General features: G+C 37.6%; 1 protein-coding gene across 1 annotated transcript in view; it reads left to right on the top strand.

The window, feature by feature from the left end:
- The first annotated feature begins 288 nt into the window (after positions 1–288).
- THOC7 (THO complex 7 homolog (Drosophila)) overlaps positions 289–15,356 on the top strand; it is a 21,118-nt gene continuing 6,050 nt past the window's right edge. Inside the window, exons 1-4 of the mRNA XM_008563994.1 lie at positions 289–353; positions 12,707–12,824; positions 14,347–14,474; positions 14,771–14,857. Of these exons, the coding sequence (XP_008562216.1) occupies positions 14,366–14,474; positions 14,771–14,857 (196 nt within the window). The 5' untranslated portion in view covers positions 289–353; positions 12,707–12,824; positions 14,347–14,365. The remainder of the gene's footprint in view (positions 354–12,706; positions 12,825–14,346; positions 14,475–14,770; positions 14,858–15,356) is intronic.

The following is a 15,356-nucleotide window of genomic DNA, read 5'->3' on the forward strand; positions in this document are numbered from 1 at the left end:
GAAGGAGGTCCTTTGACATCTGGGAAGGGGAAATCTTGGAGCATTGGATCTATTTGAATAGAGAATGATCAGTAACTGTAGATGCCTGTGAAGAGGCCACTTCTAAAGAGTTGAGGACCAATAGGGTCTCCACATTAAGGAGCCGGGCAATGGGAGGAAGAGCGATAGGTCCGAATTTGTGGACTGATAAGGAGGAGTGGATGTGGGAGGGGCTATTAAAGACCCAGAAACCATGGGCAATTTTAACTTTGCTTCATTCCAATTTCATTTATTCAGTAGATATTTATCCTACCTGGGTTAGGCCTTGGGATTACAGCCCAGAACCAACAGGCAAGATCTTTTCCCCCTCTAAGGTTAGTCTGGTGGTAAAAATACATTGAATAATTAGTTTTAAGGGTGGCAGATGTTATCACAGGGGAAGTACAAGGTTGGGGACTGTAGGATCATGCAGCAAAGATTGTTTATCCATTCACAAAGATCTGAAAGTCTCCCTGAAGAAGTTACTCTTAATCCCGTTTTTGAAGAATAAATAGATGTACTTGGACTGGTGTTTCAGGTGGGGAACCACTTGTGCAAAGTCCCCAAAGTGTTGGAAAAACTCAAAGATGACAAGCATTGGCTAGAATTTGGAAGGTTATAAGCCAGAGATTTCTAAGGACAATGAGAAGCCTTTAAAAGTTTTTAACATTGGTTTGGTAGGATCAGATTTGCATTAAAACACAGACACTCCCCCCACCCACCCACACCCACTATGTGAAGAATGATTAGGGGAAGGGAATGTGAGGAGCTAAGTTCCCTTCTCTCTTACTAACATTTATATAGTATATATAGTGTGTGTTAGGCAGTGTTCTAATTATTATCCCCATTTTGCAGATGAAACTGGGACACAAAGAGGTTAAGTAACTTGCCCAAGGTCACACAGGTATTAAGTTATGGGACCTGAGCTCAAAACCAAGCAGGCTGGCTCCAGAGTTCTCTCTCTTCATTATTGTGCATCCTGTCTCTCTGCTACTGCTGCATTTGTCCTAGTGAGAGATAATGGGGATTCTGACCAAGATGGGACTCCTATCAAGAGGGAATGAAGAAAAATGGACAGATGGGAGAGAAATGTATGAAGTAGAATGTCAGGACCTCAGTGATTTGAGTGGATGTTGGCGGGGGACCGGGGGTGTGTGGGGTGGCGAGAATGGTTCCAGGTTTCTGACTTGAGTGATGGTGTGCCAGTTAGTGCTAGTTCTCTATTTACTTTGGAGGCAGAGAACTCCAAAGGAGCTATAGATTTTTGTCAGATGGGAGATGGGAAGAGAAATGAGTTCTGGTAAATGTGCTGACTGTAGTCAAGTGCCTTCCCCATTCTTGGAGGCTGCAGGAATTCCCACTTTGCCACTTACAAGGTTAATTAACTTGACCTTGTGCAGGTTAATTAACCTCTTTGAGCCTCAGTTTCATTCTCTGTAAATGGGAATAATAATAAAATCTACCCTAGAGGGTTGTTTTGAGGATTAAATGCAATAAAAATTATAAAGGACTTTGCACTGAGTCTAACACATAGTAATGTTCAGTAAATATTATTAAACGTAAGAGTTGTTTTAGGAATCTCTCTTGCACTCTTCTTTGATGAAGACGGTGCCTTTTCCATTTCTTAATCTGTATAGATTGCCTTTAACTATCTTTTCTCTCAGGTTGCAGCCCATTTACTGTTCAAGACCCACCTCAAATATCCTCTCTTCTCTTTCCTAGAAGTAGCCGATCCTTCAACTTTTATCCATATTATTTTATACATATTGCTCCTATAGCTCTCACTACCTAATTTATTTATACGAGGGTACTTTTAAAAGCTCATGCGAAGTTTTGTATTATCTTTTAATTTTGTTTTTCCACTAACTTTTTGAAGTGCCTTATGCCAGAAAACATTTAAGGCAGCACCACGAGAAAATATAAAAATTAAATGGATGAGCAAATAGGGTGAAAAGAACATTGAGACTAGGAAAAACAAGGGGAAGTCAGCAGTGGGGGCGATCCTCAAAATGCAAGAGTGATCCTCAAAATTCAGTACATTAAGTAACAAAGCTGCAAGTGACTTGTTTATCTAGCAACCCATGCCAAGAGGTAGGATCTGGTCTACTTCATGATCCAGTGTTCATGAGAGAAGGCAACATTAGATACTCAGAACAAGGCAGTTTTTTTCTGATTTAAATTCTAGAGAAAAAGTTTATCTTTGGGGCCCTTATAAAGAAAAGCCAGTGTCAGATCCTTAATCTCCTTTCAGCACTGAAGATCATAGAGCTATTTCTTAGCATATCCCTTGCTAGGTCAAAGAAGGCTAAATCATTCTAAAAAATCATTCTAATCATTCTAAAGCTAATAGACAATATGGTTTAAGTGGGTAGTAGGTACCTCTGCTGGTCTGGCTTAATTCAAAGCAAGATTTGTTTGTTTTAAGCATATCTAGATCCTAGAGGAAAAGGAACTATGACTTCTTCAGACAAGCCTATATAAGCATGGTTTTCCTCACCTGAACTTTTGTGAAAAACCAAGCTGAAATGAATGGTATGTGTGATCAGCCAACACATATCTATTACATACCTTCTAGGCACAATGCAAGGTGCTGGTTATGGCAGTAAACTAAACAGAGGTGGGCCTCGGGTACTGCTTGGAGGAGAGCAGCAATAGCATGCAATCAAGTAAGTAAATAAGATAATTTCAGAAGTAATGTAATTATGTTCTGAACTAAAGTTCTGAGAATGAACTTGATGGAATGATGACAGAGTAAGGGGAGAGGGCTGCTGACAATTAGGGTAAAATAGGGTCATCAGGTATGACATCTGAAAAATGACATTTAAAGTGAGACCTGAAGGGATCAACCATGTGAAGAGTCCAGGAAAGTACTCCAGATAGAGGCAACAATTAGTTAATGCAAAAGCCAAAAGCTCTGCTCCCTTTGGGGGAAGATAAGGTAGGCCAGTGGCACTGTGTCCAGGTGGGCCATTAGGAGTATGATATAAAAGGAGGAAAGTTGGAGCTCGTGAAGAGCTTGCAGGCCACGGAAAGGAGACTGGATTGTCTTCTATGAGCACTTGGAAATGATTAGAGGATTTTAAGCAGGAGAGTTAGTAATCCAACTCCATTCTGAGTTGCTATGTAGGGAATGGATTCTAGGAAGGCAAGAATGGAAGCAGGGAGCCCAATGAAAAGTGTCCTAGTGGGAGACAATGTGGGCTTGGATTAGCGTGATGGCAGTGGAGAGGACAGTGAGAAGTGTATGTCCTTGATATCTTATTCATCCTCCAGAAAAGCTCTTGCAGGAATACCAGTAACTGTTCCTGGAGCTTAGATGAGGGCCAATGTCCTCTTACAAACTTTAGTTACCTGGCTCACTGTGCCCTCATGTAATACTTATATGGGTTTGCATGTCCAGTTGGACTGGGAGCTCTTGGAGAAGAAGCCCTTTACTTCCTACACCCAATTTGAGAAACTGCCCTGCCTCAGAAGGAAGTAAAGAGGCACTATGTTGTCATCTATAGACGCTGGACTATAGGTATTATTGCCAGCACTGTCATTTTATAGATGAAAAAGTGGAGGTCCTGGAAAGTTAGTGACTTACAGTCACACAGCTAATTAGTGGAAAAGCCATTCTCTCTCCTTCCCCTGTTGCCACTCACATTTTGGCTAACTGAAAAACAGTTTAGATGTTGTCACTGTTAATGTAAACTATGTTAACAGTTTGTATTTTGTGTTAATTTAAAGGGTGTTAAACAGTGTTAGTACCCCGATAGAAATCATGTCAGAAGCACTTTTTGCAGTACGTAGAACATTAGGTAGATATATTGATATGCCAGAGCAACAGATGGGAGATGAGAAGGGGTGTGGGGTGGGATGTGGCTCTAGCTCTACATTTGATTTAATAGAGCGCGTTGATTTTGACAGTAGCTTTTTATTTTTTTATTATTATTTTTACTTAGGAAAGTGTAATGCATGGATATATGCTTGTTTAAATGTGAAATAATGGTTTTTAACCATATGAACTCTATTAGCATAACCATAATACAATCTGACAGAATAAGGAAACTTCACTATGACTTTCTAATAATGTAATTGTGTATATTTTCCCATGAATGCAGAGGTGACACTAGACATCTGTAAAGGGAATGTAATAGTACACACTTTATGGGGTTGTTTCAAAGATGAAGTGTGATAATGCATGTTAAGCACTTTGAAGTTGAGTGAGCATTTAATTTATTGTTCAAAGTGTAATGAAACAAATGGGATGTGTGGTCACCAAGTAGGAGTGTGTAAATGCTATGTAAGTGTTTGCTGCTGCTGTGATTCCTATTTCAGTTGTTGATCCAGTGTTAATTAGACATTTGTGGGCACAGGGTTTGTTTTTTTTTTTTTCACTAGTGCCAGTAGATTTGCCCACTTTGTTCTGTCATCTGTGGTCCCAACACGGGGGTAACTGATGCAGTTCAACTGTTTTTCTTTCAATAAAGAAACAGTTAAATACTGTTTCTTTAGACAAGATACATAGTTTTTCAAAGTAAGATTAGAGTTGCAACCTTGACCATTAGCACTGTGCTCTAGACATTTAAACAAATGGAGAGAAACAAAATATCCAACACTATTTTTTGCTTTTCTTTTCTTTAAAAATATTTAAATTTAATTTAAGCTTAAGTAATTTATTTTGGCATCAGCAATTTATTTAGACTGGTCCTAAGTATCTCAGGAGACATCAATATTTACATGGAGGAATAAAACCATCTTATTTATAGTTCTTTCCACGTACTTTTTATATGTCTTAATATTGTTGACCTTAAAAATTGTTTTAGGGCCGGCTCGGTGGCGCACTGCTACAGTACGCCGCTTGGGAAGTGTGGCGGCGCTCCCGCCGAGGGTTCGGATCCCACATACAGACCGGTTCCCTCTCACTGGCTGAGCGAGGGGCGGGCGCAGCACCGAGGGTTGCGATCCCGATGCCGGTCCCGGTCCGGTACGGGCGCGACACTGAGGGTTGCGGTCCGTTGCCGGACACAAAAAAAGACAAAAAGGAAAAAAAAATTGTTTTAATGGTTTTAAGCTCCTTGGAAGGAGGGGCCAGATGTTATTTTACCGTAAGGAATCTAACACAATGGGCTGTATGCCATTCATCTTAATAACTCATGAGTAGTGGTGATCCAGTGATAAATCCAACAGTAATCTGTATGAACATTGTTTTTACATGGCATTAGTCTCTCCTCTTGTTAATTTTAAACAGGTCAAGTCAAGCCAGTTTTCTTTTTCCTTCTTAACACATCATAGATTATTAAATAATATTGATTAAAATTTTTAATACAGAAAAAATGAAGAAATGACTCAGAATGACCAATAAGCTCACCACCTAGTTAACCACTGTTAATATATTTTTTTAAAAGAAAAAAAAAAAAGTAACACATGTCAGAAAATTCAAGAAGAAATGCACAAAATGAAAAGCGAAAACCTTCCCCTTCTCACCTTCTACTACTAATTCTTCTCCATGAACTTTGCATGTACCCGTCCAGAATGATTTTTAATGCACATATAAGGTAAAAAGCACCTTCTCTGGAGCCAGACTCTTGAGTCTTGAGTTCCACTTGTACTTACTTCCTGTGATGTTTAATTTTGAGAAAGTTGCCATCAGTTCTTTCATTGGTAACATACAGGTAATAATATCTACTGATAATAATATCTACTTTATAGGACTGTTGTGTGGATTGTGTTTATGTGTGAGAAGTGTCTAGAACAGTACTTAGCATATTTAAGCATTATGTATTCGTTAGCTAGTAGGCCAGTATGTATATATGCTTGAAAATTTTATACAAATATTTACACACTCTTCTGTTTTAGATTTCTATAATTAATGATACATCTCGGAGCTCTTTCAAACATAGATCTACCTCATTGTTTTGTATCAGTGTGTCACAGTGTTCTATTAATTTTTTAAACTAATCCCCTATTGAATATTTTTTATTTCCAGTTTCTTACTCTGCCAGATAGTGTGACAATGGGACTATTTGTATAGATGTTTTTGTACACTTGTGGGAATAACTTTTACAAGTGAGGTCAAAAGGTATATATATTTTTAATTTTGATGCATATTGTTAAATTGCCCTAGAAGCAGCTGTTTTTTCCACTGTAATCCTGTCTCAAATTGTTATCCCTTCCTGTCATTTTCAGTTAGTATCTAAAGTGTTCAGGAACACCAGAAAAAGCCAGTGGTGGGCTGGTGTGCCTACAGAATTTCTTGCTAAACTGCATTTAGAAAGAAAATGCTAATCCTCATTGGTAGATTATAGGATTACTAGTTTCTAAAAGCAAGTGAGATTACATCCTCCTTTAAAAGGTGCTGTGAGGCCTAACAGTTTGGGGAGACACATTTGACCTTAGCTTAGCCTTAGGAGGAAGTGAAGTAACCGTGAGGCTTTTGCCACTGGTTGTCAAGCCTTGACCTGTCCCTAAAGAAGTTTTAGGAGTTGGCCTGCCATTATCCTCCAAGTTGTTTTTCTCTTTCCTTTTTTTTGAGTACTTGCTCCAAGATGTTCTGAAAAGTTGTCAAAGTTTTAAAACTCTAGGGAAATAACAATTATGGATTTTGAAAGGAATGTTAGTCTATGTTTATGAGAAATTGTCCTTGTCACGATAAAATTATAGTACAGCTAAAATGGTTGTGTCATCTGACCAGAGCTGGTCTAGTGACTATAAAGCGGTTATTTCTTCCTGCCTATGAGATTATGGAAAATAGGGTATTAAAATATATCCCCTTGAAAGAACTTTTTGAGGCTTATTTAGTATCTTAAGTAATTTTTTATTTCTTCTAGGTATAAGTTGGCCTATGAGACAGGATGGGGTCTAAAATGCATTCCAGTTTTGCAGATAAATATTTACTTTTCAACATAAATGTATCATAACTGATTTTAAAGTGATTTTGAATGGCAGATATTTTGTATGTATAATTATGGTACAACATATAACTGAATCCAGTAGGAAATAATAAGTTCTAAAATTGTGTAATAATCTACTGTTAAGCCAAAACTGTTTTTACGTCTTTGGTAGTTAACGTTTACTTAGGCATATTAGATATGTGTGTTTGTTTTCTGTTTTTTGGATTTTTTTGATGACTGGCTGGTATGGGGATCTTGACCTTGGTGTTATAATGCCATGCTTTAAATAACTGAGCTAACCAGTCAGGTTGGATATGCGGTATTTTGATGAGAAAAAAATCTCATGTCCCTGCCTATATACACTAGACAATAAGTGGTCATATTACTTAATATAAGTTAATTGCTACCTTTTTTTTTTTTTTGGTAGTTGGCCAGTACAGAGATCCGAACCCTTGACCTTGGTGCTATTAGCACCAGGTTCTAACCACATGAGCTAACTGGCCAGCTCTGCTGCCTCATTTTCTTGATGCAGATTCACTCTCCATAGTCTTTTCAGGAGCCAGATGCATGGTGTTACCCAGTCATCTTCCTACAAGCCTAAAGCCAGGTGGAGAACGACCATCCTCAGGGCAGGTGTTAAGTATTTTGTTGATGATGATGTTGATCCTCATAGTAAAGAAAGTAACAATGACAACTGAGTGATGTTGATAACCTCCATAAAATAGTTTCTAAGCCATCTTTACTGTTTTTACAGGATGAACCAAGACCCACCATAATTATTAATATAAGCATTCAAATGGCTTACAGAGGGCTTCAAGCATGATAATTTATGAAGTCAATGTGTATAGTAAACAAAATGTTTTAATTGTGTTCAGTGTGGAGCTAGTTAATAAGATGTCATTAAAAATAATAATGCTCATGCCATATACGTTAGCAACTGTCAGCAGCAGACCATCTTTAAATTTAAAATAAGAGACTATTCTCAAACTGGGGACTTTTTTGTTTTACTTTTTTGCTGTTGGAGCTGTGATCTACACTTTATATGTGTTATTTTAGTAATTCTTGTCCACAGAAAGTTTTCAAGACAGCAACTGTCTATGTACAATTTAAGCCAGAAATAACATGACCTTGCAGTAAATTTGAGACAGAAGCAAATTTGTGAGAAATCATAACTGGGCAAAATTTTATAGGCATAAATGCATAATATGTATCTGTTTAACGTTTTTAGGATGATGCAAATTGTGGATTAAACTTAACATAAAGATAAGGATAACATATTTGTTTGTTTTTCTACTATAGATAAGGCAGTGTGCTCCTTTGCTTACTTTTATTTCTATAAAGTTTCACAGCAGTCCTAATAAGTAGACAGTTTTATTCCCAATTTACAAATGAGGTCAAATGTTGGTCTCATGCATACATGCACATGTGCCTACACACACACACACACACACAAAGTAAAATTGAGCGGACCAACACATTGGCTTCAGTTTTTGATTTCTGGCCCAGGGGGTTGGCGGTGAGGAGGTGTGCTTAGACTGAAGAGGGATAGGGCTGCAGTGGGAGGAGAGCCTATAGATGCCCGGACAGGGATCCCCTGTGCTGCCAGAACTATTCATACCATAACTCCCCTCATACCACCCCAAAGTTGGCATTGGCTCTTGCCTTTCCTAACCAAGTCTCTACTCAGTCCTAACTTGCCTTCCAGGACCTGTGATTCTAATCTCCTCACCTTTTTTCAGGCCATTTTATCTCCTAACTCCATGTACTTTGGTAGCCTCCTAACTAGCCTCCTTCCCTCTTGGCCTTTCCCAGTTGCAATCCAATTTGTATACTGCTCTCAGCTTGATCCTCCTAGAAGTTTATGCCTGTGACTTCAGCAACTCCCAGTTGCCTACCAGCAAGGTCTTTATATTTACTGGTGCAACTCCCACAGTCTGACCCCTAACTGCCTGTGTATCCTTGGGTCCCACTATTTGTCTTCAGTCATCCAGCCTCCCTAGTGTTCCAGCGTACTCATGCCCCATATCCAGCCTTTCATTCCCCACCTCTACCTGGAGTGGGGGAAGGAAAAAGACTTCAGCTTTCTTTCTTTTTACAGAACAACAGCTTTTCAGTTCTCATGTGGTTCAAAAATCAAATAGTGTGAAAAGATTCCTCCATCTTCCAGCCTGTCCCTCACTGACCCTCCTTATACCTCCCTTGGTAACCCCTTTTATTAGTTTCTTGTACATCCTTCTGTGGTATTTATGCAAATGTAACCACATATTATATATTTCTATTTTCTCCATTTTTATATGAAAGGGAACATAACATACATGCTGTTCTTCACCTTGCTCTTTTACCAATTTATTTTAAGTGATCTCTTTATATCATTACATAGAGTGCATCCTCATTCTTTTTTTTATAGCTTCATAGTATTTAATCATGTTCTTGTACCAAAATTTAATTAGTCCCCTGTTGATAGACATTTGCATTGTTTTCAGTATGTTTTTTTTTTTTTTCCTTTTTTTGTCTTTTTTTTCGTGTCCAGCAATGGATCGCAACCCTCAGTGTCGCGCCCGTACCGGACCGGGACCGGCAACGGGATCGCAACCCTCGGTGCCGCGCCCGCACCTCGCTCAGCCAGTGAGCGGAAACCGGTCTGTATGTGGGATCCGAACCCTCGACGGGAGCGCCACCGCGCTCCCAAGCGGCGCACTGTTGAGCAGTGCGCCACCGGGCCGGCCAGTATGTTGTTATTATAATGTTCCAATGATTAATCTGACATTATATTGCACATGTGTAAGTGTATCTGGGATTGTTGGGTCAAAGGCTGTATGTTACTTGAAATTTTGATAGATATTGATAAAATGCCTTCAGTTGTATGATTGATGAATTTTAAATATCAAAAGAGCAGCTCAAATTCTACCTTCCCTGATCCCACTCTGCTCCCTCACCCCTCCCCAAGCCAAAGGGAGCTCTTTCTAATCTCTGTTGTGTTTCTGTGTCACTCATTTAACAATTACAGCCTCCTCTGTATATGTGTATTCATATGTGTGTTATTTCTCCAGTGAGAGTAAAAGAGCTCAGGTCTTTATTTCATATCCTCAGAACTTACTCTGGCACATCTGCTCATTGATTAGATATCCATGTCTTTTGTATAAGTAGAATAATCACTACTGTGGATGTGGAAATAAGATAGTTGCCTGCTAGTCGTTGTTAGTGTTTTGTTGAGACAAAGCTCTTTAGAAGCTTTGGTCCTGTGCAGTTACCACAGATACAATTTAAAGATATTTATTGAACATCTGAAATGCATAACACATAGTGTGAAATGCTGGGAAGGAAACAGAATGAACAAGATACAGGACTGGCTCTCGTGAACCTTTTTCCCAAGTGGGGAAGACAAGACTAGCCTATAGTTTTGGTTTATTTGGCCTGTACAGTGTTCTAAATGTTTTCCAAAACTTTTGTAATTGGCATATTACATACATACATAAGGTGCACAGATCTTAAGTGTACAGCTGGAATGATCATAAAATGCTTTAAACATTTTTAATTAGTTATCAAACTTTAAAAATCTCTCGAAAAATCAGATCTGGTAATAGACTCCCACTCGGTCAGGCACTCACTCTCCAGTTTCCCTTAAATGTTATTTGCCTGTTCCCTGAATGCATTTACATTTGAAATACCCAGTCCTTAATAAAGTAGGAGGCCCAGATATTTGGGAAGAAGATGGGGTTTCTTGGGGACTTGAGGAGAGCGGAGATAAGAAGACCGGCCAAGGAATTGTTGAACAGCATCAGTACCACCAAATTGCCTCACCCAGTGGATGTTTCCTTTTATTTTAATAAAGTTAAAACATTTGTAGTTAAAAACCCAAAAACAATTCATTTTCTGCATTTTAATCTTTTTGAAGACTGTTTTGTCTCAGTCTCTTCAAATAACATTGTTGGTGGTTAAAAACTGAAAGCATTAGTTTGTATTTTTAAAATGTAAAATTAAAACACCTGGTGAGCCTGTAGCTTGAGCAGTCTGTCAAGGTCATGACTCTCAGAACCAAACCCAATTCTAAAAATGTTTATCTGATGTTATCACAGAATATATTTTAAAACTGGAGCCATCTGCCTTCCAAAATTTATCTCCACTGCACCCGCACTCAGAACTACTTCTGCCTATACACAGGAACTATTGTTTAAAGATTTTGCTGTTGATTCATCATGTAGGCTCTCCAGGAATTATTTACACTTTAAAATTTATTTAAAAAATATAATGCATGCACATCATAAAAAACAAACAAAACCCCCCAAAAACTCTACAAAGGCATGTAGGAAAATTAGATCTTTTCTCACCTCTACCTGTAGTCCCTCTTACCAGAAACAACCACAATTCTTATGGATCCTTCCAAAGATATTCTCTGAATACACACATACATTGAGGTGCGCGCACGTGCGCACACACACACACACACACAAAGCCTCATTTTCTACACTTGTGGCAACATACTGTATATACTCGCGCGCACACACACACACACACACACACACACACACAAAGCCTCATTTTCTACACTTGTGGCAACATACTGTATATACTTCTCTGCACCTGTTTTGTTTTCATTTTACTCAGCATATCTAAGGAGAGTATTTGGCATCAGTATATACATCTGAATTCTTTTGGCTGTATACTTTTACATTATATGAATGTTTCATAATTTAACCAGTCTCTTACTGGTGAATGTTTAGTTTTGCAATCTTTCTACTACAAACAGCACCACTAAGAACATCCCTTTACATATGTCTTTGTGAATGGGTGCACATATATTTGTAGGATAGATTTCTAGAACTGGGATTATGGGATCAGAAAGGTATGTCCCTTTTAAATTTTGTTATTGAGTAGCCCTACAAAGAGTGTACTAGTTTACATTCCATCAGTGTGTGTGACTGCACCTTTCCAATGCCCATGCCAACACTTTTATTATTAGGTCTTTTGATCTTTGTCAATCTGCTAGATGAGAAATGATATTTTATTGTGGTTTCAATTTGCCTTTCTCTTGTTATGATCCAGAATCATTTTGTTTATGTAGGAACACTAGCTCAGGACTGCCAGGCAAGCAGGTTGGGAACCCATTTGTTATGCATCATTATCACCTGCACTGCTTTTCTATTCCTTTTTCTCTTTTTCTTTTCCTTGGAGCAAAAGCAAGACAGTCTTGTTAAAAAAACTAAACAAAACAAAAAACTTCATGAGAAAAGAAACATTACAGATATATAACTAAATTATACTTCTATTTAACAAATCCATTCTTTTTTCTCTGACCCATTTCTCATTCTCTTTTCCTAGTCTGCCACTACATCTTTTAAATCTTTTCTTTCTATTCCTTTTACCAGTGTCTCTCAGTAGCTAGAGACATAAACATTCTGTACTTCTGTCTGGACAAGTTTCTTCAAAAAAGCTTCTCTAAGAATTATTGGCGTATTTTCTTGGTCATACCTGAATATTATTTCTACTCAACAGCCCAGTAGAATGCCAACTCTGTGAGGACAAGGCTTTTTATGGCTATAACCCCATCCCCTAGAACAGTGCCTGACACATGATAGACACTCAATAACTCTCCTTTTTTCTTTAATATATAAGTATTTTTATATATAAATACATAAAATATATGATTTTAAGTTGCCATTTTTAAAGTGTATAGTTCTATGGCATTAAGCACATTTGCATTTCAATAATTTTTTTTTGTCTGAATGAATGAGTAGTGATATTGGTTATTTGTCCTTGAAAGTTACCAAGAGCCAGATGGTCATTGTAATTAACATTGCCCTTCTTTCCTCCAGATGAAGTCATACGGAAGCGTCTCCTAATTGATGGAGATGGTGCTGGAGATGATCGGAGAATTAATCTGCTAGTGAAGAGTTTCATTAAGTGGTGCAATTCTGGATCCCAGGAAGAGGGGTATTTCATTTGACTGTTGTTTCTATACCAATGTCCTGATGTGATTTTAGACCATGTATTAAGGTCCTGTTAATATTACAAATTTTTACTCACCTTAAATGTTCAGTGGAGCCAACTCTTGATTAATCAAGAGTAGATTTTTCTGGCCTTTTGTTCTCTTTAGAGGCCTCCATTATGTTTATTAAAACGTGTATAAGGCAGAGTGATGAGAAGAAATGAAGATTAAATTCAGGCTCATTAATTTGGTTACTTTTAACAGATAGGTGTTTAGGAGGGCAAAATACTAAATGAAATTTTCTCCTTTATTAATAAGTTAATGAAAAGTTGCATGATATATATATAAAATAAAAAAATATATAAAATAAAACAGGCTTTATTATATATATTAGTCTGTTTCTGTTGCTTATAACAGAATACCTAAAACTGGGTAATGTGTAAAGATATAAAATTTTATTTATTTTATTTTATATATATTTGTTTTACGCATATATCTTGCAGCAACTTTTTATTAACTTATTAATAAGGGGGAAATTTCATTTAGATATTTTGTAACAGAAATGTACTAATACACATATATACATATATACATGTACGTGTGTATATATGTGTGTGTGTGTGTGTGTGTGTGTGTGTGTGTACATATTAGCCCATTTCTGTTGCTTATAGCAGGATACTAAAAACGGGGTAATGTATAAAGAAATAAAATTTATTTTTTACAGTCTTGGAGACTAGGAAGTGCAAAGTCCAGGGAACACATCTGGTGAGGGCTTTTTCTTGGTGGTGACTCTTCACAGCAATGCAGGGTATCATATGGCAAGAACAGACTGATCAGGAGAGACCTAACTTCCTCACTTGTACTTCTTTTAAAGCCATCAGAACAACGCCTGTTACTCCATGAATGGATCAATCCATTCATGAAGTCACAGTCCCCACAATCTAATCACCTGTTAAAGGCCCCACTTTTTATCTACCATGAGTGGATTTCCCACTTTCTTAACACTATTACAGTGGAGGTTAAGTTTCAATGAGTTTTGGGGGGATAATCAATCCACTGCAATGTATCTACACACACACACACACACACACACACACAAACACACACACACATTCTTTAATACTTTTTAACATGTAAATTTTTTCCTCATTTGAATTCACTTTCTATGTAGATAAATACTTGTATAGAGTGAAGAAATAGAACAAAATTATGAAGATAAGAAAACTGTCTTAATTGTAATATTTTTTGAAGTGTTTTAAGCAAAATTCAAACAAATAGTTGTTTGAATTAATATTGATAAGAACAACAGCCCCATCCTTGCATTTGTAACGAAAGCAGTTTAAAACTCAAGTACACCACATTTGGAAAAAAACATAAGGGACAGGTATTCTAAATTATTTTTAATAAAGCAAATGATTCTCTCAGAACTTAGTATAATTTAATTAGCAGATCTTTGCCTGCATTGTAATGGTTTATCTTTGGGAAATTATAACCATCTTTATTCTGTTTTTCTCTCTTTTTCATTAGATATAGCCAGTACCAACGTATGCTGAGCACACTGTCTCAATGCGAATTTTCAATGGGCAAAACTTTGCTGGTATATGATATGAATCTCAGAGAAATGGAAAATTATGAAAAAATTTACAAAGAAATAGGTAAAGAAACAAAGTAATGTTTCTACTTTTAATGTAATTTTACTTTTTATGGTCTAAAAGAAACAGTATCTGCTAACAGTTTTCTTTGGTTGGTGGTAAAAGGATAACAGTTACTATATGGATAGAAAGAATACAGTATATGTTAAATACAATACTTTGGGTAACAATTTTTTTAAATGCCAGCATCTATTTTGTTAGCAATGGTACTTCAGTTTAGAAACACATTTTAAAATTGAAAATGGATGGAGGTTATACATGTTTTTATAACTATCTTTAAAAATACCCCTTTTATATAGAATGTAGCATTGCTGGAGCACATGAAAAAATTGCTGAGTGCAAAAAGCAAATTCTTCAAGCAAAACGAATACGAAAAAATCGCCAAGGTAAGAGTTTTGAGGGATTTAGTGTGCAAATACTTTATTGCTAACTAGTATTTTCAAGCAGTTTTTAATGTTGTGAGATAAAATCTGCAACCAGAATCAACCTGAATTATAAAAAAGAATTAGGAGCCAAATTAAAAAAAAAAAATCATTAAAAAAATATTTTGCAAACAGTATGTTTGTTGGTTAATAAGGCTTTTTTTTTTTTTCCTTTTTTGTCTTTTGTTGTGACCGGCAACAGATCGCAACCCTCAGTGTCGCGCCCGTACCGGACCGGGACCGGCAACGGGATCGCAACCCTTGGTGTTGCCCCCGCACCTCGCTCAGCCAGTGAGCGGCCGGTCTATATGTGGGATCCGAACCCTCGGCGGGAGCGCTGCCGCACTTCCCAAGCGGCGCACTGTAGCAGTGCGCCACCGGGCCGGCCTGGTTAATAAGGCTTTTAAGGGCTGGCCCGGTGGCGCACTCGGTAGAGTGCAGTGCTTGGGAGTGCGGCGGCGCT

The sequence above is a fragment of the Galeopterus variegatus genome, unplaced genomic scaffold (genome assembly GCF_000696425.1).
Source record: "Galeopterus variegatus unplaced genomic scaffold, G_variegatus-3.0.2 Scaffold179, whole genome shotgun sequence".
Lineage (NCBI taxonomy): Eukaryota > Metazoa > Chordata > Mammalia > Dermoptera > Cynocephalidae > Galeopterus > Galeopterus variegatus.